At 47.7% G+C, this 24,309-nt stretch overlaps 2 protein-coding genes across 3 annotated transcripts in view; both read right to left on the reverse strand.

Moving 5' to 3' along the window:
* LOC113126134 (semaphorin-6D-like) overlaps positions 1-13,874 on the reverse strand; it is a 92,280-nt gene extending 78,406 nt beyond the window's left edge. Inside the window, exon 1 of one of the 2 annotated variants that reach the window (XM_026299984.2) lies at positions 13,625-13,874. The gene's annotated coding sequence lies outside the window, so the exon portion shown is untranslated. The remainder of the gene's footprint in view (positions 1-13,624) is intronic. The other variant, XM_026299983.2, reaches the window with a different exon arrangement.
* A 2,951-nt stretch (positions 13,875-16,825) lies between these two features.
* LOC113126137 (toll-like receptor 13) lies at positions 16,826-22,859 on the reverse strand. Its single transcript, XM_026299991.1, has 4 exons — positions 22,577-22,859; positions 19,592-22,151; positions 18,119-18,236; positions 16,826-17,939 (listed from the first exon to the last, which is right to left on the reverse strand). Exons 2-4 carry the CDS (start codon positions 22,089-22,091, stop codon positions 17,699-17,701), a joined length of 2,859 nt encoding a protein of 952 aa, XP_026155776.1. The 5' UTR covers positions 22,092-22,151; positions 22,577-22,859; the 3' UTR covers positions 16,826-17,698.
* Positions 22,860-24,309: the final 1,450 nt, after the last annotated feature.

Consider the following 24,309-nt stretch of genomic DNA (forward strand, 5'->3'; position numbering starts at 1 on the left):
GTGCACGGGTTCTATCCTACACGTCCTATTGTTCCTACAGGTGAATAAACAGTTTAATGCCTGATCCAATCCACGGCCTAATGAAACCATCTGCAGAACCTAAAAGCTGCTTTTCACCTGCTCTGGTGAATAACTATCAGGCTAATTTGGGTCCTTCAGTCGTGCAGTCGGACCTGCAGCACCTGAGCTTTTTAAAGATACTCTGGGTCGGAGCTGTTTTCAGTCAGAAACCACTTTGGCTCCAACCTCGGTGTGAAAGCGACAGAGGACTGTGGATGGTTGGTACCCAGCTGTCCGCTCACTCGGACTCTCCACTGCACTTTGAAGTCCAGAAAATGTGGAGGGGCAGAAAATTCATGAGACGAGTGAAGAATCACACAATCAGGATTCAGGCCTGAAGCTTAAACCCAGTATTTGGACTTTAAAACCAAGAATTCAGCTCCAGCGTTACAGACGCTCCACCCAGCTCCCGGGCTAAATGACAGATCGTGACGATGACGAGGTCAGAGAGGAAGTGGATCAGAGCAGGCTGAGGTTGAAACAGCAGCTCCACTCAAACGTTAATCTGGGGGATAAAAAAGAGACACTGGATGTTTCCATCAGAATCTTCTCATTTGTACATTTATTGTTTCACCAGTTTCACGTTAGTTGCGATAGATTTCTCTGTTTCTTTACCCACAGCCCAGACGCTTGTTTGAGATCTCAGCTCTAATTAGCAGCTTAATTGGGAAGAAGCGTCTTTGCCGTTTGTTCAGCTTCTGGCAGTCGGGCAGCCACGCTCGTTATTTCTGTTCCTGCAGTTGGTCGAGGAACCTGCATCTTCTCATCCAAAGGGTCAGGACGGCTCCACACATGAAACACAAAACACACCAGCACCAGGTTTAAGACCTCACCATTAAAGAGCTCGGCCGATACGCTCTGTTCAGAAAAGCAAAGCATTGTGGGTTAAAAGTCTCAGAACCAGCTGAGCGTTTTCCTCAGGTGTGGGTCATATCTGCTTTGAGAGGCCAACACTGTGTCCGTCTGCTGTTTGCTGCTGAGCCACAGGCTAAAAAACTGCAGGGTCATAGAAAACACATCAAATAAATGTGTGTTTGTGAATTTGAGCCTGTGGTTCCAGCCTGATGAACTGGATCCTCTTCAGTCCACTTCGATCCAAACTGGGCTGAGATTCTTTCTCATGGCGGGCAGCAAACCGGAGACGCTCTCCGTGATCCGTGTGTCTGCGGCAAAGGAATCATTTCAAGCACGCCATTACCCAGCAGCCCCTGCAGCGCAGATCTGACGTGCACACACAGATGAGTGGGCCTGGCTCATTAACATCCTGCAACCTCCGTCTGGAACCCGTGCCATGATTCTACTATGGACCAGAGCTAATCCATCACACACACACAGCTTCCTGTTGGCTTCATGATGGCTTGAGTTGCCTGAGCTTTCAGCCACTGTGAGGAGAAACTTCCTGACACTAATTATGTCTCTCCTGCTCCGTTTTTCAGGGAGAATCATTTCTCCTGGTTTACTGAGACCCCGAACACGAGGCCACTAGGTAGGAAACGGGATTATCTGCCACAGGAAACAGTCCAGACCCCCTGAATAAACACACTCTGCAGCCAGAAGCAACCTGTTTCACAGTCACGTCGGGTTGATCTCAAGCTGCAGGTCGAGCAGTCCAGCTCTGGGTTACACACACGCACACACGCATACGCACACACATACGCACGCACACACACACACAGGCACACACGCACACGCACACACCTGTGGGCTCTAACTAACGTCTTCACCTTCAGCCATCGAACCAGCTGCAGCTCGTGAAGTGAGCCAGAGACCCGTGTTATCAGATGCACTCGTGGTTTGTCCCAGAGTAAAAACACAACCAGTGTAAGTCGCAGAGGAAGTCGGAGCGTGACCTCTGCTCCTGGTTAGAGGAGATGAAGTGAGGCCGAGCTCAGTCATCAGCAGCAGAGCGCCGGCAGCTCCACGCAGTAATGAAGAGCTGCTCATCACAGCAGAATACAGAATGAAGAGCCTCCATCATTATGTGTGCAAATGAAGCCATTACCAAGCTGCAGTCCAGATAAGTGACTCACTATCTGCTCTCTGCCCCCTGGTCCTCCTGAAGCCGCAATGAGGTCCGCAGGGCCTCGGGCGGGCAGCGGAGCCTGGAGCCTCGAAGCTCCATCGTCACCGAAAAACCTCCCATCACTCACATCACGGCCCGGGCCTCGGAGAGAAGGAGCGCTCTGCTGCAACTGTCACTAGAAATAAAAAAGAAGGGCGCCCAGGAGCCTTTGGGTGGCCACGAGTGGAGTTATGGGAGACAGCGGCCAGCCGGTTCGAGTAAATGAGCCGAAAACAGCTTCGGAGAGGTTTGGAAGCTGGGCAGCGAGGGGGAAAATTAAAGGAAAAACAGAGAAACAAGAGAAGGACAGAAGGAAGAGATGCAGCATGTGTGTGTGTGTGTGTTGGACAGATGTGTGCGCAGAGGCCGTGCACACCTGCAGGGAGCCCTCAGTCCCAAACGGGCCGCTCCAGGCAGACCTGAAACCAGCCGCTTCCAAAACACCTCGACTCACTTCAGACTCAGACAAAAAGACACTTCACACAGAAAAGTTAAACATGTGGGCAGGAAGTCGCACCACCACAACAACAACAACAACAACAACAACAACAACAACAACAACAACAACAACAACATCTTTACTTTGACGACAATCGGTTTGTGCTCCTGATGTTTAGGTAACACTTTATTCCTTCATCACTTGCTCCTGAACATGACCGGGTCATGTGGTTTCATGTGTCACGCTCACGTTCTCCTTCCTGTCCTAAATCACTGCTACTCTGAAGCGTCAGAGAAAAAACCGCTGGACCAGCTCCACCGGAACCTGGGAGTCTTTAAAATGGATAATCAGATTTGTGCAGGGGAAGCAACTAATATTACACCAATAATAAACACTGTGATATTTACCCACAATCCCAAGTGAATCACCAGGATTTCTCAGATGTTTGATACTGAAGCACCCGCTGTCACGCCGTTTGTCAAAACGTGAGTGAAAACACATACAAGCGTGCGACCTCCTGCAGCGGCAGCAGACTGGGTCTAATCCGGATCCAGCAGAGCTCCACCGGCCCTGCTTCACGCTCAAACACTCCGCGGGTTAATAAGTGTAAATCAGCTGCTGCTGCTGCTTCCTGCAGGGAAACTGTCAGATGTGTCACCTCATGCAGATTTACTGTACCAGCGTTAAACAACACGCTCCACATGCCGCAGCTTTTTAAAGCTGACCTCTGACTCCTGCAGCAGTCACACATTTCTGTCTCTCACCTCGCACGTCTGAAGACGCCTCGACGGCCTGCTGAGAGAAGTGCACGTGAGAACAGAGTGTTAACGAACGTGCAAATGTCTCAGTCAGGCTGAAGCAGCTTCCTGTGTCTGTACATTCATTCAGAAACAACCGGCTCAGCGTCACCAGGTAGATTCATCAGTGCAGAGACAAAACTGAAGGGATCAAACCTCAGAGCTCTGTAAACTGACGCACCTCAGACTGGGCTAATTCCAGACCAGGAGCAGGTCTCAAGTGATGCTCAGCTGGATTTTGTCCCCAAGTCTCCACATGTTTTTATTGTGCCCCAGGATTTTAACAAGGCATAAAGCAGCTGCTGCTTGTGTCTCGAGCATCATTGCACCTCAACCTGCAAACTGCAAAGACACTGATCATTAACCCTGAACACTTTTCTGTTCCTGCACATGAGTGTGAGATTGTCAGTGTGTGTGTGTGTGTGTGTGTGTGTGTGAGCAGAGTGAATAAGATCTGTCAGAGTGACAGAGACAAATGGTCACAGATGATTTTTTTGGCAAAAGAAGAAGAGGATGAGACACACACTCAAATCCACACACACACTGAGGATCTCACACTAATACGCCGGAACAGCTGCCTGTTTCCTGCTGCCTGTTTCCTGCTGCCTGTTTCCTGTTGCCTTTTTCCTGATGCCAGTTTCCTGCTGCCTTTTTCCTGCTGCCCTTTTCCTGCTGCCCGTTTCCTGCTGCCCGTTTCCTGCTGCCCGTTTCCTGCTGCCCTTTTCCTGTTTCCTGCTGCCCGTTTCCTGCTGCCTTTTTCCTGCTGCCTTTTTCCTGCTGCCTGTTTCCTGTTGCCTGTTTCCTGATGCCTGTTTCCTGCTGCCTTTTTCCTGATGCCCGTTTCCTGTTGCCCGTTTCCTGCTGCCCGTTTCCTGCTGCCCGTTTCCTGCTGCCCGTTTCCTGCTGCCCGTTTCCTGCTGCCCTTTTCCTGTTTCCTGCTGCCTGTTTCCTGCTGCCTGTTTCCTGCTGCCTGTTTCCTGCTGCCTTTTTCCTGCTGCCTTTTTCCTGCTGCCTTTTTCCTTATAAAGCCGCTGGATGCATTTCCCTGCCACATGAAAGGTCAGATAAATGAAACCACAGGCAGCTGCAGGGAGCTGGCTCCCCTCTGGCTCACTCTGCAGGTGTTTCATCTACGTCATCTGAAAAGGTGCAATTTACCTGAGACCTCAGTGACCCTGCAGGGCGAAAGAGGGACGGGGGGCCGCTGGCAGCTCACCTTCCACACTGCTGCATCCCCGTGTGACAGAAGCAAATTTTAAAACAGTCCAAGCTCAAAGACAAAACGCTGCCTTCATCTCGTCTGTCAGTTGTCTCCTGCAAGTTGATTTTCAGGGACAGGATCTGAAACCAGTGGCTGCCTGGAGGAAAAACAATCAATAAACTGATGGAGTGTTCGGAATATGATCAGCAGGGGACGGTCTGTGGTGAAAACACACAAAAACCACGAGTTTGGTCTCCAGTCTGTGATTCCTTTAACTGAGTTTCTTATGTGGATGTAAAACCTGAGGAACAGAACTGAAACCATGAGAATCCAGTGCAGCTGCAGCAGTTTACTGATCAATAGCACAATAATTTAACAAACCGAATCAAATCCGTCCTAACAGGATTCATCGGCCGTGGGGACTTTTCTCCTCCTTCATAAACTCAACCATTGTTTTATTGTTTCATTTACTGGAGGACGAGGATTTTCTGAAGCAAGAGGAAATAAAAAGTTTTACTATTGTGTAAAATCCTCGAGTGTCGATCTTCACACCCCGGCTGTGAATTTTCACACGTCTCCTGTAATCCTCACAGATGGAGGAACTTCTCCAGGTTTCCCAGCAGGAGGTCGACCAGCTGTCCTCACACAGACAATAAATATGGCTCAGCTCGTTTCCATGGAGGAAACAGGAGCGATTCAGTGGTTTCCTGCTGGTCTGGGTTTGGCGGAGTGAAGGAGAGCACAGCTCAGACAGACCAGGCTGTCCTAACCCCGTGACCTCTGACCTTTCCACACTCAGGTTAACACACCCTGGCTGCACTTTGTCCACCAGCAGGGTCCACGTCAGCTGCGTCTGTGTTACAGTCCTCAGACTCTGAGCTACTAAAAAACACACAACCTTATTTCTCTAAGCAGCACCTGAGCTCAGGTGTGTTCAGAATCTGCAAAACACGAGCCGGAACAAACTGGGGTGAGTTTACCAGGATTTCTAAAATCTACATCAGGAGGGAAATGACAGGAAGCAGGAGTAGAACCAGGCGGGTCAGTGTGGACCTCCCCACAGCGAACACCTGTCAGCCTGCAGCCTGAATGGACTCGATCTGAATGAGTTCACACGAGTCGGCTCTTCAGTGTGACCTGACAGGAGTCCTCAGCCAGACCAACAAACTCCCAAAACATCAGCGTCCACTTCATTAGGAACATCTGCACAGTCAAATGCAAACACGCTATCGTCAGCAAGTCGACCATCACGAGGCCTCGTGTTTGCTCAGTCAGCTCAGAGGTTCCTAATATTCTGACCCCCGGTGCACGTCACCGATAAACCTACAGCTGATCTGCTGAATGGCCCGTGACCTGGAGTAACCTTTCACCTCAGAGGAGGTTTCTCCGTCACAGCAGCAGCTCGGAGCTGACTGATGGAGGACAACCTCTCTTTTCTTTCCCTCATCATGTTAATGTCCATCCTGTCATCCCTCCTCCTCTTCCTCCTCATTTTCTTGTCTCGGCGTCCCTAATTTCCTCTGAGTGCTGCAATTTATTTTGAAAATCACTTTTCTGTCTGGTGCAGCTGTGCAGCTGGGAAACTTCTCCCGAACTGTCAGAGCACTTTCCACAGAAACTTCTGATCGACTGCACAAATATTTCATGCAAATGAGTTTTTTCTCCACCGGCAGACCGTGAGTGAAGAATTCAGATTAGGCTGAAAACACTTCCATCAGAAAAATGGAAGAGGCTTTTTTAAAAGCCATTTCTGTGGGTGAGGTTTAACGCTTTCACCTGATCGTGTTAACAGGAAACAGCAGCACATGTCCATCTAACCACGATAGAGACGTTTCTGTGCTGCGGCAGAGCCCGGACATTTCTGAAGGAGGCTCACAAGGTCAGTCCTGGGGACTCCACAAACTCCACAGTCTCTTCGTTGGCACCGACAGAGAAACGACAGGACGAAATAAAAAGCAGCTTCAACACAATCTGATCCAGACTTTGTGTCGATGCAGCTCATGTTTCAGTGGAAATATGTGACAGACCTCAGCAGGTTTGAGTCTGACGTAAACGTGCCAACACGGACACAACCTGAGCTCAGGCTGAAGTCAGACTGCTGTTTGTGGTTATCAGCAGAAATTCCTCCCGTCTCCTCCAGGATTTACCAAGCGAAGACGAATGATCTCTTATTTTAGTGGGAAGGAAAACAAACCATGTCTGTGGAAGATAACAGCTTTGCTGCTGCCTGTTTATCTTAGATCCAGAGAATCAGCATGAAGTGAAAAACAACACGTAGGCTGTCAGACTCTGCAGGGCGAGGAAGCTGCTGACGGTTCCCACCGAGCCCCCCCCTTCAGGAGTCCGGACCACTGCACGCCTGAACCCGAAACCTGAAGCCTCGGTCTGTGGCTGCATTTGGAGCTTCCAGTCAACTCAAGCTCCTGTTGAGCAGATTCCCAACGTTTGCTGGTTCAGGCCGAGATGCTCTCGCACCAAAACCTGCGGTTTATTAAAGAACCTTAAACGCTCCACGACCTGCCCACACCTGTCCCCCAACTGTCTCTTTGCTTCCTGGTTCAGTCTGGAAACCTGACTGGTACACACGCCTGCTGGTCTGGAGAGTCCACAGAAACAGAACCGTGTCCCAGGAAGTGGGTTCGGCACAAATTCAACCACGTTTGAAGGAAACATCACGTAAACATTTCCACTGCTGGACTGCTGCCGCTCAGACGGACACACGGTCAGATAAGAGTCACAGATGAGCTTTGGTCTGACGCAGTGACATTTAACAAACGCCCTAAATCTGGTCCATCACTTCTCCACCTCAGCCAGAGGTCACACCTGGTTTAGCATCACTGCCCTCACTGAACTGACAGCTCCTTAAGCTCCACAACGTACTGAGGCTCCAATAATCCAGCACCTGCTCAGCTGCACGTTTTCATCTCCTGGACTCAAATAAGCATCTTTGCCTTGGTATTGATCCTCAGGCTGCAGCAGGTTTGTCAGCACACACACACACACGCACGCACGCACACACACACGCACGCACGCACACACTCACTCACACACACACACACACACACACACACACACACACACTCACTCACTCACTCACACGCACGCACGCACGCACGCACGCACGCACACACTCACTCACACACACTCACACTCACACACACACACACACTCACTCACTCACTCACTCACACACACACACACACACTCACACTCACACACACTCACACACTCACACACTCACTCACTCACTCACTCACTCACTCACTCACTCACTCACTCACTCACTCACACACACACACACACACACACACACACACACACACACACACACACACACACACACACACACACACACACACACTCACACACACACACACTCACTCACTCACTCACTCACTCACTCACTCACTCACTCACTCACTCACTCACTCACTCACTCACACACACACACACACTGCCAGGTGACCTCTGTGTCTCCATGAAGCTTCTCTTCCTGATCTATTGATCTATTGATCAGCTGCTGGCAGCAAATCAACACACACATCACCCAGTGTGTATGTGTACCGTTGGAGTGGTACTCTATCACTGTGAGGACATGTCTGGTCCTGTCTCCTACAAACAGCTGTCTGAGGTCCAGAACTGGTTTTGGGGTCCCAACCTGACCCAGTCAGAGACCAGCTGGTGAACATAGTGGAGCATTTAGCAGCTAAAGAGGAGGAGGAGGTGGTGGAGACCAAACCCAGAGCTCAAACTGAGGGAACACTTGGGTTTAAATTAAAAAAAAGTTGACATAGGTCGAAGTGCTGCTGACAAAACGTGCTGCAGGTAAAAATACTCCTTATGCAGAATGACCTGGTATGTACAACACTAAAGGACTGATATTATTAAGGTGCATAAATATAAAGAAACATTTAGAAATTATTATTGTGCAATAGATCAGATTTTATAAACTGTCCACATCATCAGTGGGTCCAGCTGCGGCAAACCCTTCCAGAAAGCTGCTGCACTCAGAGGCCAACATAAACAGGCTGTAAACACTGCACTGACTGATTATCAGCTTACTCCCACATTATCTACAGCTGCTGCAGGAAACGGACTGAAGCAGCCACGTCATCAGTCTGACCGGATACTGAAAGGTGGTCTCACTGTGCTCGGGTTAAACACAGGCAGGAATCCTCCCGGTCCCGGACTCAAACTGACGTGCGACTGTGGGGGGGGGGGACCGGCCGATCTGCCTACATGTCGGCCTGACGATTTACTGTAAAATACGCATGTGAGGGTTTAATGTATAATGCAGTGGTTGTTTAGCATTCATGCATGATTCAGACGGTACTAACTCAGTGTGATAACCTCAGGGCAAAATAAATGAACACAGCAACAAGAGGAATAAGCAGTGAGATCAGTGCAGCTCAGCACAGACGAACACATGTACAGCCCGTAACGCACTTTACTGGCTGTTAACCAAACCCGTCGGACACGTCCACCAGTCCCACGCACCAGTTACCTTCTTCTACTGGTTTTCAGTTCACAGCAAACTGGTTGAGCTGTGAAACACAAAGCATGTGGGGGTCATTCTGGTTTTCCCTGTTTCCCTGTTGCCTTTAACCAAATATGGCAGAGAGAAATATCTAAAACCTGCATCAGTCTGCAGAGGTTTGTGTCTGTCGCTGCTGGTGTTAGTGGAGACCCTGAACCACACAGGAGCTGCTCCCCTGCTGGTCTGGAATCGGCCGAGTAAACCCAGAGGTCACCAGTTTATCAGGGAGTGACTCGTCTTCTCGTCTTCAGACACGAGCTTCTCTGAACTCATCGCTTCAGTCTACAACAAACCTGCAGCGTTTTCCTCGTGTTGCGTCACCAGGACACGCATTTTGCCAAAAAGCGTCACGACAAGAGAAACGGGAGGGAGGAAGAAACAAGGGAAGGGGGAGTGGAAATGAAAGGAAACCGGGGAAACAGGAAGGCAGCAGCATCCCCGTCAGGTATGTTTGATTCATCACACTGTCGCACCCTGCAGCCACAGAGACGGGGGGAAAACAGGGAGTGGAACCCGACACAGATTAAAGGTCTGAGAACTTCCTCTCTTCTTGATTCCCTCGTTTAGTTTCACCGAGCAGAGAAAACAGTGTGAGTGTGAGTGTGTGTGTGTGTGTGTGTTTGTTAGTTCAGCCTGATGCAACTGACTGGAGTTTATAACATCAGCACACACTCTCAGTACTAATGAGGCTGGAGGAGGACTGAGGGGAAGAGACAAAAACCCAGAACCTAAAGTGTGGACAAAGTTCCTCATGTTCCTGAATTATCAAATGCTGTGGAGTTGGAAAAGGAGAAACGCTGAGGAAAGCTGAGCTGTTCACCGAGACTTCCTGCTGCCTCACCCTGAAGCTCCTCAAGACTTTACAAATACAAAGACTTTAAAAACCTTTTCAGGGGGTCTAGAAAAACCTTTTCAGTTTTTCAGCTGCTGCTTCTGTGGTGATTCTCTGAACAAAAGAGCTGCAGTGACACAGTTTGGCCACTAGGAGAGGTTTACCTGTTCCCACACAGGTGCATAAAGGACGTGACCGTTCAGACCAACAGCAGAGCCTCAGAGAGCATGTCAGCAGAAACCTGCAACATGTTAAATGATCAGCTCATTGATTAGTGATCGATCAGGCAGACACATGGTGTGAACGTGCCACCTCTCACACCTGCTCAGTGTCTGCCTGACCCTGTGTCACATGTCTACACAAATGCATCCGGGGCTGTTTCTGGGCGATCTCGAACCAAACGCCCCTTTTTCCTCTGCGTTCACCAATAAGGAGACAGTGTTGGATCACATGACTTCTTAAACACAGCAGCAGATTTTACTGGAGCTGAGAGAAACGGTGAGTCGCCATTGGCCGACACTCAGATCAATAGGTTTCTGATTGAAATCAATCAGGACCAATCAGCAGAGACGAGCATTGATTCATTGATCAAACGTGACTGGCAAATATTTTAGTGATCAATTAATTATTTCAGTCACTTTCAACAAACATCTGCTGTTTGACCTAAATCACATTAGACTGTAAATGGACTTTGTCTGGTTGATCCACATCGACAAATGTCTTTAGTGCTTAAACCCAAACCTCCTGTCCTTTCCTCCCTCACTTCCTTTCCTTGTTTCCTTCCTGCTAGGAGACAAGACAAAGAAACAAAAGCAGGAGGGAGGGGATGCACCTCAACACCAATTGGTTATTGTTACGATGGTAAATGATGACAGCCAAGTTTCATCTGCAGGTGTACACACACAGACACACACACACACACACACACAGACACACAGACACACACACAGACACACACACACAGACACACACACACACTCACAGACACACACAGACACACACACACACACAGACACACAGACACACTCACAGACAGACACAGACACACACACACACACACACACACACACACAGGCACACACAGACACAGACACACACACACACACACAGACACACACACACACACACACACAGACACAGACACACACGGGGGGATCATAAAGGCCGATGGCAGCGACGCTGGAGAAACATTATTCTCTCAGCTCCACCCTCCCGCCCACCGGGGACACACAGGTTATTATGTCCAAGCGCACCCCAAGGTTAGCGCACACACAATGGAGCAGCAGTGACAGATCTGTGAGGCAGGTGATTGCTCACACGGGACAAAGACCAGATTCCTTCAAAGCCTGAGCGAACCACAGAGGACCAGGACCGGGTCTGAGGTCTGCCTTTAATCCTGGTTTTCATGCTGTGCTGAACAACAAGTGAACTTCAACATGCAGGTCATGACCAAACCTCCCTGGACATAAAGACCCGGGGAGGCTGCTCCTCATCAATCAGGAAACCAAGGGGAGTTTCTTTGTGCCAAACCGGCCCAGTCTGACCTACATGTCTCCGAGCTCCTGCTCATTTAACCAGGACTACTGAAACCGGCTCAGGTGCAGCAATCTGTTTAACCTGACCCTTTAAAACGGTCCCTGGGATCCGGGGCCCCTGCAAATGTGAATGGATCACAGTGTTTGTTGAAACACCGTCAAAATGTCAAACATCTTGTCAAGTCCGACGACCAACAGCCAAAGTCAGTCCTGATGTTTCCTGATAAACGTTCAACCATAAATGACCAAGCCGACGTGTCTGGACTCAGCTCTTCCCCCTGCAGCCCTGGGGGTAAACTGTGTTTACAGTCAATAAACATACGCCGAAATCCAGTGCTGATCCGAGACCTGATCCAGACCTCAGTGCAGACACGATGGCGGCCGTCACCAGATGTTCTGCAACATCAGCAGCAGCGCAGCGTTCAAGTGCATCAGATTTTTTCACAACTTTTACGATTGTGTGAGATTTTTCATCCAGAAATTCAGGTTTTATGTTTGTGCCTGGTCTCACCCTCCCTCAGCTGCATGTCATCAGCGCCGATGATGAGCTCATAAAGGTTTATGTCGGGCTTTAAAAACACTTCGCACCGGCTGTAAAACCTATTTTCCCCGTGAAACGGCGGGAAATGGAAGTTTAACCTGCATGACTTCGTGGTTCATTACGTTCGTGTTTGTCTGAGGAAATCCTGCAGCAGTGGTTCTGTCCGTTAAATGGTAATAATTCAACATCCTGCTTAATCGGCCAAACGCCGTCCTTCCTGAACCCTTTCACCGAGTCCACTTCATTGTTCCGGTTCAGTAATGAACACAGAGACGACCTTCAGACTCAGTTTCCTCCTGCTGCATCACGCCCAGCCCCAGTCCGCCTCTGCCAGTCACAGCCACATCAGGGCCATTTGGACTATTCACTGAGAACGTACCTTTAAATCCACAGGGTCCGATCTGTTCTGAGGACCCCCCAAAAGGATTTACAGTGACAGCCACACGTCAACACACACAGACACCTGGTCCCACCTGGTTCCAACAACATGACATGACCAGAGCAGGACCAAGTGCACATCAGGGTCCAGAACATCTGGGGTAAAATCTGGAAGTGAAGCTGAAGGACGGTCCAGATTCAAAATTTCTGTTTTTATTTTTGCTGCAGGAAACTGAAGCTGATGGTCAATCGAGTCCAGTCATCGTCTCGGATCAATTTAAAGCAGAAAAGATCAGACAACAAAAAAACAGAAAATCACATTTCCTTTGACTCAACAACGCCAGTTTCTCAAGGCCTCCCGACCCGACCCGACCCGAGGAGTCCGGACCGAGCAGCTGTCTGAACCTCCCCACAGACCTGAAAAGTGTCATATATAAATAATGGACTAGGATCGGTCCTGGTTCTGAGCTAACACTTGGATCCGATAATGAGGTGAATCCATTGACAAAAGGTTTAGATTGCAGTAGATTGGGAAGGGAAAAGCCAGAAACCCACTGCTGCCAGGTTCTGAAGCAGGACTTTGGACTCTCGGAACCAGTGAGAGGCCGTTTTGACTAATTCTGAGTTAATGAAAATATTTTAGTCGCAGCCAAAACCAGCTCCCTGTGTGCTACTGAAACACTGAGACCAGAACCTGATATGACTACAGCTGTTGTAGGACTTGGACTGGAATCAGGATCGATACTGGACTCAACTTCCCTCCGGTATTTACCTCTATCATGAACCCGCAGCCCAGAGATCAGACAACCGCAGGCAGACCTCCGCTGCGCGGCGGGGAAGCGCCTGGTCTGCGGCTGTGTGTGTGTGTGTGTTGCTGTATGTGTGTGTGTGTGTGTGTGTGTGTGTGTGTGTGTGTGTGTGTGTGTGTGTGCGTGTGTCTGTGCGTGCGTGTGCTGGTGTGTGCTGCTGTATGTGTGTGCGTGTGCATGTGTGTGTCTGTGCGTGCGTGTGTGTGTGTGTGTCTGTGCGTGCGTGTGTGTGTGTGTGTGTGTTAATGAGGCAGGTGAGGGACAGCTGCCAATCACATTTGCAAACAAACACCAAACAAAAGACACGAAAACACGCATTAACCGCAAAAACACGCACATTCCGAGCGTGTGCGTACTCAAACACACACGCGCGCGCACACATACAGCAGAACCGCGGGGGTTCCTGCAGGAAAACGGCAGAAGAAGAACTCACCTTCGCCCAGAGACACGAGACAAACGGAATCCGGACTCCGCCGCGTCCAGCCCCGGCACGGTCCCATTAATCCACAACGGCTTCGCTTATTCCCACAAACCGGGGCCACAGCGGCGGAAAAATCCTCGTCCAGTCCCGAACCGCTCCAGGGATAAATCCACCAAGAAAGGCGGCAGACACCGGGACAAACAGCGCGGGAGACTCCGCTCCGGGTCCAACGACACAGTGAAGCGTCTCGCGGCAGCGCAGCGTCCCGGCTCTAGGCCACGCCCTCTCATTATCATAACACTGCTCGCAGCCAATCACAGGGCGGGGCAGCCGCCGCACCCCGCCCTCCGCTATTTAACTGTATTACATTCGTAAAGTGAATAAAAATATTTATAATAATTAAAATATGAGCGTCAACATGAGCTGAAGAAAATTTACATGATAAAATAATAGTATTGATTAATGATGTTAATATTTCTTGAGTTTACAACACGGAAATTAAACTATATATAAAAAGGACAATAATAATAATTATTATTATTATTATTATTATAAAGGATAATAAAAACATCCTAACCTGGGGCTAAATTCCACTTCATTGTGTGTCATGAGACTAAAGACAACAAATGAAATTTTTCTGTTGTTGTTGTTTATGTGTCAGAAAACACATGAGATCTGGGACATTCACATTCAGGACTTGGGTTCTGCTTGTTCAGAGGGAGCAGTGTGACACCTGCAGGTCCGAACAGAACCAGACTCTGTGGCTGTGGAGCCGCAGAGAAGGGATCACGGCTCGGCGACCGATCCAGGATCCATCGGCTGCACACATCTCCCAGCGAACTACAGGCAGGTGAGGTGCATCGTGGGTAATGTAGGCACCAGCTTCTGACAGCAAAGAATTTGTGGACTGGTTCTGCTGCATCCAAAGGGTGCAGCGGTAAACCTCTGGACTGTTCCAGCTTCGTCAGAAATCACAAAGCTAAGAAAGAATCTGACAGAATTTCTGCTAGAAAATGTCAGAATGTGTGGGAGTCCACAGCGACGTCCTCAAAAACTAAAATCATCTGTTTAAAAGCAAAGAACAAACTCCAACCATTGCTGCTTAACTCAAATTCCTAATCAATAATCAAAACAGTAGCTAATATAGTTCTGAATCAATGAATAACTCTGCTCGTTGCAGCATCAGTCCATGAAGTTCATCACACTCTGAATCACTAATCTGCTTTCAGCATCATGAAGCAGGTGAATGTGTCTCCAGACTCAGAAAACAGGCCTGAGACTTTGTGTCTCCAACACCATCATCGCCTCTTACACTCAGCTATGTTGATTCCATGTAGCTATAAAAAGGAGCCATAAAGAGGATACTGTGTACGATTACTGTGTCAAATCTCCACAGCAATTACTGACAGTGGAAGGGCTGAAACTACGACTAATAAGAAGCGGGCGTCCTCTCCAGTGTGCTCTTTATGGCTGTAAAATGATTTCCACCAAGAAACTTCAATTAAATTTCTGGCTGACAAATTGACTTTGTTTCTCTGCAGGATAATTAGAGCAAAGTGGAAAAAGAAAAGTGAAGGAGATGCCTCACATGCAGCTCTGGGATTAGAAACCAAATCCCTCTGTAATCAGCAGCCTGTCCGTCCGTCCGTCTGTTGGTCCGTCCTCATGTCTCCTCCTCCTCCTCCTCCACGGTTTATGAAAAACAACAAATTACAGGATGTGAGGGCTGCTGATGTCTGGGGAAATAAGCTTTTGATTGTGCATGAGTTAGTGCCCCTGTGTGCCTGATTAAACGGTGATGTCTGCATCTTTACTCTGCACAGCACCCGTCCACGAGAAACACCGGGAGCAGGAAGCACCTTCAGCCCTGGGGTTTCTCCTCAGCCCCACGTGGACCAAGTGAGTCTGGGGACGTCAGCCAGTCCATTCCAGACTCAGGTGAACAACCCGGAGCATCAAATATTGACGTTGTGGCATCTCACACAGACCCCACAGGTTCTTTCCACAGGTTCTTTCCACAAAAACCACATGGTGAGGTTCAGCAAGACGTCACTCTGAATCCCAGTCCTCTACCCTGAGGACTCTGCTGTTTTCCGTCAGTAGCACCCTGAGCTACTTCTGCTGAATTATTTCCATTCCCTGCTGCTCCACGCTTGGACAAATCCTCTACGTTTGTCTACGTCTACCTGCTCACGTGTCACCAAGAGTTTTCTGTTCAGTTAGCATGTTGTTAGCATTTAGCAGGTAACACCACCGGCCTCCTGCTGTGTGGAGGCCCAACAAAGCAGCAGTATCACCAGGCTGGTCTCCGCAGATGTAAACAGCAGATTTCAGCACATTATACAGCTCACATATTAAACAGCAGCCGTGCAGCCTCACCGAGACTCAACACAATGAAATGCATGAAATAAATAAATGTATGAGCGTTTCCATTTCACCCAGCGACTTCTGCAGCTTTAAGGCGTCGCTCTCGTTGTATCGAAACAATAAATCAGAGCAGCTCAGCCCCTCAGGGCCAAAACTTTACGGCTGCACAAACACAGACACTGAATCTCACCAGCGACTGTCATAAAAACACACACTTTGGGTGAGTCTGAAAAAGAAAACCTCCATCAGCTCCTGGGAGTGTTCCCACCAGAGCAACACGAAGTTACCAATGGAAAAAAATGATTAAGCTCCGCACTGAAGGTCATGTTGGGAACTACAGCAAACACTCATACTAAATAAATAAATACTGTTATTGTTGTTTTTGAGCTATTTGAGCCGACAGCTGTGCAGAACATCACACATCATTTATCAAAGCACTTTCATCACCATTCAGATCCCTGCAGCAGCTCATCAGGACCTGATTAACTGGACTCTGTCCAAACTGCACCTTTTCTGTTCATTTGTGCAGGCTGAGCATTTCTCTGGTTATTGTGCATGTTTCACTTGTCGCTTTGGTTTGTTGTTTGTTTTGCATATTTTTTTATCTTTATATTTTTTGTCTCGTTAATCATGTTTTGGTTATTTTGGTTTTGAGTCGAAAAGTTTAACAACCTCCTCCAGGTTCTGTGGACTCAGGTCCCCTGACCCAGCGGGCCCCTGGGCCTGTGCTTTGTAGGCATGTTCAGTTTTCCACCTGTTGTCCTGCCCTGAGGGAGGATAAACTGGACACCTGACATTTCAACAGCACAGTGAAATGAGGATAATACACCACATTAATAATTCAGCCTCAGCTATATGTATCAGACGTGTCATTTAAATGGTGTTTGTTGATGGCTGCTAAGGGAGCAGCATTAATCACAGTCCTGAGACGCGGCTCATCACATATTCACAGGAAGAATCTAATCAGGCCTGCTGTCGCTTCTCCCCTCTTCCCATAATCCTCCTCTCATCCGTTCGCTTCTTCCCATCTCGTGTTTGTTCACGCTGGTGTCAGAAACACATTTAGACACACATTTAAGCAGAAACCATTATTTTGTAATCATAATTTGAGTCAGAATTTAATGGCTTGTGTGTAAATAAGATTCATTTTCTATCTCGGCTCATAGCTTTTATGAGTATGTGTCATTTTCCAAATGCAAATCAATTCCCAACCTTTGTGCAGAAAGAATAAGAGACAGCACATAATACATAATTCAATTCATATTTCAAATTCAAATCACTGTCTGTTTGCGTGAACTGAGGACCACACACACACTGCTGAAATTCTGTATTATCATAAAGTTTATTTCAAAATTATGATACAGGAGAAAAAAGGAAGCTTGAGATATGAGACAAGTTAAAGGAGGAGCCATCAGAGCGTATTTTACCAAACACCACCAAAAAACAATGACAGCAAAACTAAACTTAACTAAAGCAGCTTTATTATTGAAATTATTAACATGAGCCTGTAAGTTAGCTGTGGTCTAAGCGTCTCTTTGTGGACATGTTGGCACATCTGAAGCAGCTGAATGAAACACTATCAGCTCCTGTCGGCAGCGACTCTATGGACGTACAGTCAAGTACCACTGGATCACTGTGATACTGGAGAAAACCTAAAAACAGGAGGATTCTCAGGCAGGGTCTGCAACCTCACAGAGAGGTCCATGTCCATAGAGAGTCTCAGGGTTCTGCTGGTCCAGTCAGCAGGTTCGTGTTCTCCATGGGAGCGTCTCCGGTCTCCAGAGCTCTCCGGACGTTCTCCCAGAAGACTCCCGAGTGTCCGCCGGCCTGAGGCCAGCTCAGGTAGGTGCGTTTCTTCACCAGCTTCCTCATGCGATGGTACGGAGACATCTGCCAGGCCGGGATGTCCTCCAGAAACAGCAGGATCAGCACGTCCTTCTGCTCGTCGAACAGGCGGAAGCTGCAGGACCAGGAGAGACCAGGACAGATCAGGAGAAGGTTTGGAAAGATGTGAGATGAGAGTAGATAGTTCTGGTTTAACTTATTCATAGAACAATCCATAAATTGGATTCACTGATTTTTATCCATACATCATAATTTTAAGACAAGAGACAGATCAATGAAAGGCAGCGCCCCCACCTGGCCATCTGGATCTCCCTGGAGCACCACTCGCTCTGCAGGTAGCGGCGGCTGATCACACAGATGGTCTTCCTGCTGCCGTAGATGGCGTCCGTAATGTTCTCAATGATGGGTTTACCTGTGGAGACAAGTTGGCACCATTAAAGATTCACTTGGAAACCAAATTGTTTAACTTACCGGCTCACCAAGGTACAGAAGATCAAATCTGCCACCATCAGGACTAAAAACATGAGAAATCAAGAAGCGATTGTTTGAAAAAAGACCATGAGCTTCGGTGTAACTGCTGCCGGAGTAACGTTTGATGTAAAACCTTTTCGACCAAATAAAAAAATTCATTTGACCATAGACCCTGGGAATCTACCAGAGGACCCGTGTGTTCAGCTGCTTGTTTAACTCAGTACTGAGCAACTTCACCTTCGATCTGATGCATTTTACTAAAATATTCTGCTTCAACACTTTTTGTGTGAAAGCACCAAAACTAAACTCAGCAGGAAACTAAAGAGACACTGAGCTCAATGCAAATACCAACGCTGGTACTGGTGTTGTTCAGGGTCAGGTCTGGACTCAAACCACGAGCACCAACAGCCACGTGTCAGCATCTATGCAGTGCATCACACATTCAGAGATTAGCAGCTGAAAGAAGGATGTGAAACCCTTCGCTGCAGTGACTGTACTTAAAAAAACAACAACGTGTGGGGCAGGAAGAGGACACCAGAGATCAGAACTACATCTAAACATGCCAATGCAAACAGAAAACACAAGGTTTGACATCCTAGCTGCTACTGTTCAGGGTTTTATAATGTGGCAGCATCAGTAACAATGTGGACTATAGACAAAAACCAAAGTCCACCCCCACTGCCTCCGCTGAAAACTCTTTAGCCCAAACTAACATCTCAAGTTGTATTTGGAGAACTCTGACCTGGGTCCAGCCCTAATCTACCAGCTCCTCAGTGCACCGTCTGTGTGTGGTTTACTCACAATCAACATGTAGGCAAACGGCTTCTTGTCACTCAGCCAAAGCCTGAAGTGTCACGCTGTGCCCACGTGCTGGAGATGCTCTGTGTTAGCGAGGTGGTTTGCATTAGAGCCTCTGAAGCCCAGACCCGTAGCTCAGTGGAAACAGCAGCCGGTAGGATGCCAATTTGTAGCATACACCTACTTAATGCTAACCCAAAGTCCGACTCAGTGTGAGTCCAGGAGCTGCAGAAAGCAAGAGGCCTGTCAATCACCAACAGCTTCCACCATTACCAACAGCACAGTTGTTGCTGGAGTTAAGATGCTGAGACCAAACTGTCTCCTGGAAAACAGGAATTATTTGAAGTGAAACCCACATTAGTGGTGTAGGAGCAACTGCAGGCATCACATGTCCACTACATGACTACCAGCGGACTAAGGTCACACATGAACTCTCTCAAGCTCTGCTGCCCTGACTACAGTGTGGGTTTGTCACTTAGAACTGGACTGGACCTGTACCTGGTTGGAAGTCTCTGTGGTGCAGACAGAGTCTCCAGCCCTGTTCTCCCTCCAGCGCTGGAAGCATCTCTCGGTGAACCCAGGGCTCGTCGTGCACGTTGTAGGAGATGAAGGCGTCGTACTGATGAGGAGCCCCCTTCTTCCTCTTCCTGCTGTCGTAGAGAAAGGCCAGGAGCAGGTAGAAGGTGTAGGCTAGCTGCCACCGCAGAAAGTGGTAGACAAAGGATGTAACAAGAGTCAGAACAACCAGACAAGTACTGGAAATGAAGCAGAGGAAGCCAAAGTCCATCGAACAGGACCCGATGTCAAAGTCCAGCAGCTTTTGCCCGTGTTCCGCCTCAGGAAAAGAGCAGGTGTACTGGTAGGCGTTAACAACCTGAGTTCGATTGTTGCTCTTCACCCATTGGATGAAGCCGGCATTAGAGCAGTCGCAAATGAACGGGTTATTGTCCAGGTCCAGGTATGTTAGTGCAGGGAGAGACTGGAAGACCGTCTCATTGATCACACTGATCTCATTGCTGCTCAGTATTAAATATCTGAGTGCTGGCAGGTCGGCCTGGGCCAGGAAGTCCAAAGACCTGATCTTACACTTAAAAAAATCCATAACCTGCAGGTTTGGGATGGGCAGAAACAGTTCTGGATCCAGATTTGACAAATCAGCCTGGTTGATGCTTAGACTCCTTAGGCGGAAATTGAATCTAAATGTATCTGGAGCTGGTGCAGAACTATAGATACCCTCGGCAGTGAAGTCCTCTAAATGTCTCATACCCTCAAAGATTTGTGGCTGTAGGTCAAAGGGAAAGGCAAACTCATTGCCCTTGCAGATTACTGTGAAAAATTTCAGATACTTTAAATGATAGAAAGACTCATAAAAGTTTGAGGGAGGACTTCTGAAACTGCTCCCAATATTAAAGTAAATTGTAAGATTTTCCAACTTATGTAATTCTCTGAAGTTATAATCTAACTCAGTTGCAATAGATACAGTGAGAGTCTCCACGTTGTCCAGTCCATCAAAAGCCTTGTGTTTGATTGAACTGACTTTATCTGACCTCAGATCCAAATATTTCAGGGACTCTAAACCCTGGAAACCCCCCATATCATAACACAGTATGAAGTTATTACCCAGATGTAAGGACTCCAGTGCGTGCAGGCCTAGTTTAAAGGCACCTCCAAATGTCCACAGCAGATTTTCCCTCACATCTAAAATCTTCAGGTCATTTAGATTTTTGAAGACACAGTTGTCCAGTCTGGATATGTGGTTGAGGCCCAGGTAAAGCTCCGTGAGGTGTGTTGTGTTGATAAAATCCTCGCAGCTCAAATCAGATATATGATTATCACTCAGATCCAGGATCTCGAGGGAGGAGAGGCTCCGTACGTCATCGGGCACTTTGGTGAGCAGATTCGTAGACGCATCAAGAGACCTCAGTCGTTTCATCGACTGTATTGAGCTTTTCGATATTTCAGCCATGTAATTACTGGACAAGACAAGCTCGCTGAGCTGAGAGCAAGCTACAAGCTGCACACTTAAATTGGAGATTTGGTTGTTAAGCAGATCCAGAATCCTGAGGGTTGGGATTTTGCAGACTGTAGCTAAGACACGTTTGTTGACCAACTTCGAATAATCCAGTGTCAGATGCATCAGTGAGTCAAGACTCATGAGGACTTTTTGGACGTTTCGAAAAGGAAACTCAGCGTTATTAATGATCAGTCGAGTTATGTTCTTCAGGAAAGTCTTGTCAGGTATGTCCCATTTCAGGACCAAAGGTTGGTTACATCCAGAAATATCTATCGTCTCTAGGTGAGGAAAGATCGGTGTACTGATGCTGAAATTTTCCAAATTATTACCAGAAATTTCTAACACCTTAAGGCCTGAGGACATGTTCAGTGGCAGATCTTTGGTGTCAAAGGAAGAAAACAGACTACACCCAAGGCTCAGCACCTGTAGGTGAGGCACCTGTAGGATGGGCTGAATGTCAGTGATCTGCTGGAGCTGGTTATCACCTAGCTTCACAGTGTGTAAGCCAGGTAGGAACTGAAAGGTCGAATTATGAATGAACTGAACGTAGTTTGAACTGAGGTCAAGCAGATTCAGGTTGGACAGTCCCTGGAAAAGTTTGGCTGTCAGGATGGTTAGTTGGTTAGAGCTCATATCGAGATATTTCAATGCTCCCAAATGGATGAAAGATCCATCGTCCACATGAGCAATTTTATTATTATTGAGAATCAAAATTCTCAGCTTTGACATGTCCCTAAAATCTTCTCTGCTAATCTGTTTAAGATTGTTGCTGGAGAGCTCTGTTATAGTCGCGTCTCTGGGGATGTCGTCTGGGACAGTAACAAGCTTACGGTCTGCACAGTTTACAAAGACATCAGCAGAGTAAGTGATGGTGCAGTTTTTCAGTGAATAAGCCAGTGAAGGGGTAAGATGAAGCAGGAGAAACAGAAGTACTAGAAGCACTTCCTGCACAAAGTACAAACACACACTTCCCTTTATTGGCATGTTGATCTTTGGAACCGTCACCGACGTGTTCAGTGGAAATCTGTTGCTGTGAGTTTCCACCTGTAGAAGAAAACAAAGTAAGACAAGGATCAAAATGTTACAAAACGATATTAACAGTGTGGATCAGTTTGACATTTTGTGAAATATAACGCTTCACCTTCCTGTTGAGAAAATAACACGTGTCTGCAATAAACAGCCTGATGAAGAAAATCCACCTACAGTCTCAGCTAAAGTGACATAATAATAAACCAGTTCCATTTAACTATTAATCTATCAGTTGTTGGATTTTCAAAATGTCAGTAAATGGTGACAAAGGACAAACAGTGTGAGAGCTGCTGCCTGTCAGGTTAGAACATTAGCATAAACAGTCAGTAAGAAGGTTTTGACTGGAGAAGAGAGGAGTTACCGTCTGTCACTGGTCTGACAGGATTTAACTTTGAGAAAGAAAAAACATCTCAATGAAGAAAATAAACATAAAAACTGACCAGATCGGAGGAGCCGTCCGAGCTCTGCAGCGAATAATGAGGCTTCGTTTCAGTTCTCCCTCTATTTTCAGCACAGATGCTGAGCTGGACTCCAGCGCTTTCAACAGTCACTTCACTTCCTCTGTTCTAAAAACTGTGCCGAATGGGTCATGGCCACAAACTGTGAGTGTGAAGGAGCCGTAAATACTAACAGGAAGAACACAGTTCATTATTCAGCTCTGCTCAAAGCATCAATCTTCATGTTCATGCTGAGCAGCGTGACCACTAAACATCAGCACTGCCAGGCTTTTGCTGAACTGTCTAATATCCAGTGATTTTACAGCCTCTATTAGCAGCCGCTGTGTGGGGCCGGCTGCTGAGCGGGGGGGGGGGGGGGGGGGGGGGGGGACTCGGACAGGTCTGAACCTGTGACCTCTGGCCGCCAGACTCAGGCACTGAGGCGTCCACGGGACTCGGTCCTGTTTTCCTGAGGTCAGAGCTGGGTCTCCCTCAGAGAGACACTTAAGGTGCTGTTAACATTCCTGCAGTGAGCCTGAAAAGCCCGCAGGGTCACTGTGACGCTGTGTGGACGGACATTTCCCAGAAGTCTCTGAGGCTAAAGTAATGCAGAGATCAGACACTGAAAACAAGAAGAAAAACTGTGGGAATACGGATCATTGACCTTGTAATAGCTTCATTTTTCATTAAGTTTCCTTTGACTTAAGAGCCACAGTGTGTGATGACCAAAACAGTCTCAACAGCTGCACCACTGGAGTTAATGGAAGAGGCTTGTGCATCATTTCATACACGTCTTCAAAATTCACCCCGACTGTTTATCGTCTTTTTGCTCCAGTGTTTGTGGTGGGTCAGTGGTCAAACAACATGTGAAGTAAAAAGCTGATGGGGAGAGAAGGATCCAGTCTGACCTGAGTCTGAGCACTTCGTGGAGCCAATCTGAAACGTACGGACGTTGTAACTGTCCAGACGACCGTTTGACAGCAGTAATAGCTGGCTAATATTTGGCTAATCCTCATGACTCTATTATTTCAGCGTGCCTTCATCCTGACAGCTTGTCAGCAATCCACCAGAGCCAGATGGATCCTCGCTGCCAGCAGGTTCACGATGGGGTTAGGGGGCTGCTAAAACGACTTAACAGGCTCTAAGATGATGCTAAGCCACTCGCAGCCAAAGACTTAACAGGAGCTCGTTTTCTAAATATTTACCCCTATACTTTAATTAGCACGAAGGCCTTCTCTCATCTGTCTGTTATTCCTGTCCTGTTCCCCCTCAGATCCCTGTTGTTTCTGCTGCCCTTCATACGTCGACCTCTGAGTCCACATCTTTTTACTGTCCTGAATCAGAACCACAGGCGTATTAGCGTCACCAGCCGCAGACTGTACTTATGCAAATAAGAGGATTTTACTTCAAATAAATACAAAAAAAGAAGAAGAAGACCTGGGATGTCAGCAGGACTCAAACTGAATCCACACAACGTGGAGCGTGAAGGGCAGAGCAGAATCACAAAGATTTAAGTGTCGTCAGCAGATCTGATGAGCAAACACAGACATAAACAAAATCACTAATATACAATTTGATTATTGAAAAGTCTCAGTAGAGTCTCACCTTAGGTTGTCTCAAATAAACAGAGGACATGGTGCATTTTTAGGGGCTTATTTATGAAAGCAGGTGGTCGACACCTGATTACTTTGATTTACACTTCATAAATAAAGGTTTTTGCCTCAGCTACGTTCATG

The sequence above is a fragment of the Mastacembelus armatus genome, chromosome 11 (assembly GCF_900324485.2).
Source record: "Mastacembelus armatus chromosome 11, fMasArm1.2, whole genome shotgun sequence".
Taxonomy (NCBI): Eukaryota; Metazoa; Chordata; class Actinopteri; order Synbranchiformes; family Mastacembelidae; genus Mastacembelus; species Mastacembelus armatus.

Excerpts from the sequence above, each read along its gene's own strand:
- LOC113126137 (XM_026299991.1), bottom strand. The coding sequence starts at position 22,091 with ATGCCAATAAAGGGAAGTGTGTGTTTGTACTTTGTGCAGGAAGTGCTT. Across the intron at positions 18,237-19,591 it reads CCACAGAGACTTCCAACCAG|GTAAACCCATCATTGAGAAC; the intron begins GTACAGGTCCAG and ends TTGTCTCCACAG. Across the intron at positions 17,940-18,118 it reads AGGGAGATCCAGATGGCCAG|CTTCCGCCTGTTCGACGAGC; the intron begins GTGGGGGCGCTG and ends CTGGTCCTGCAG.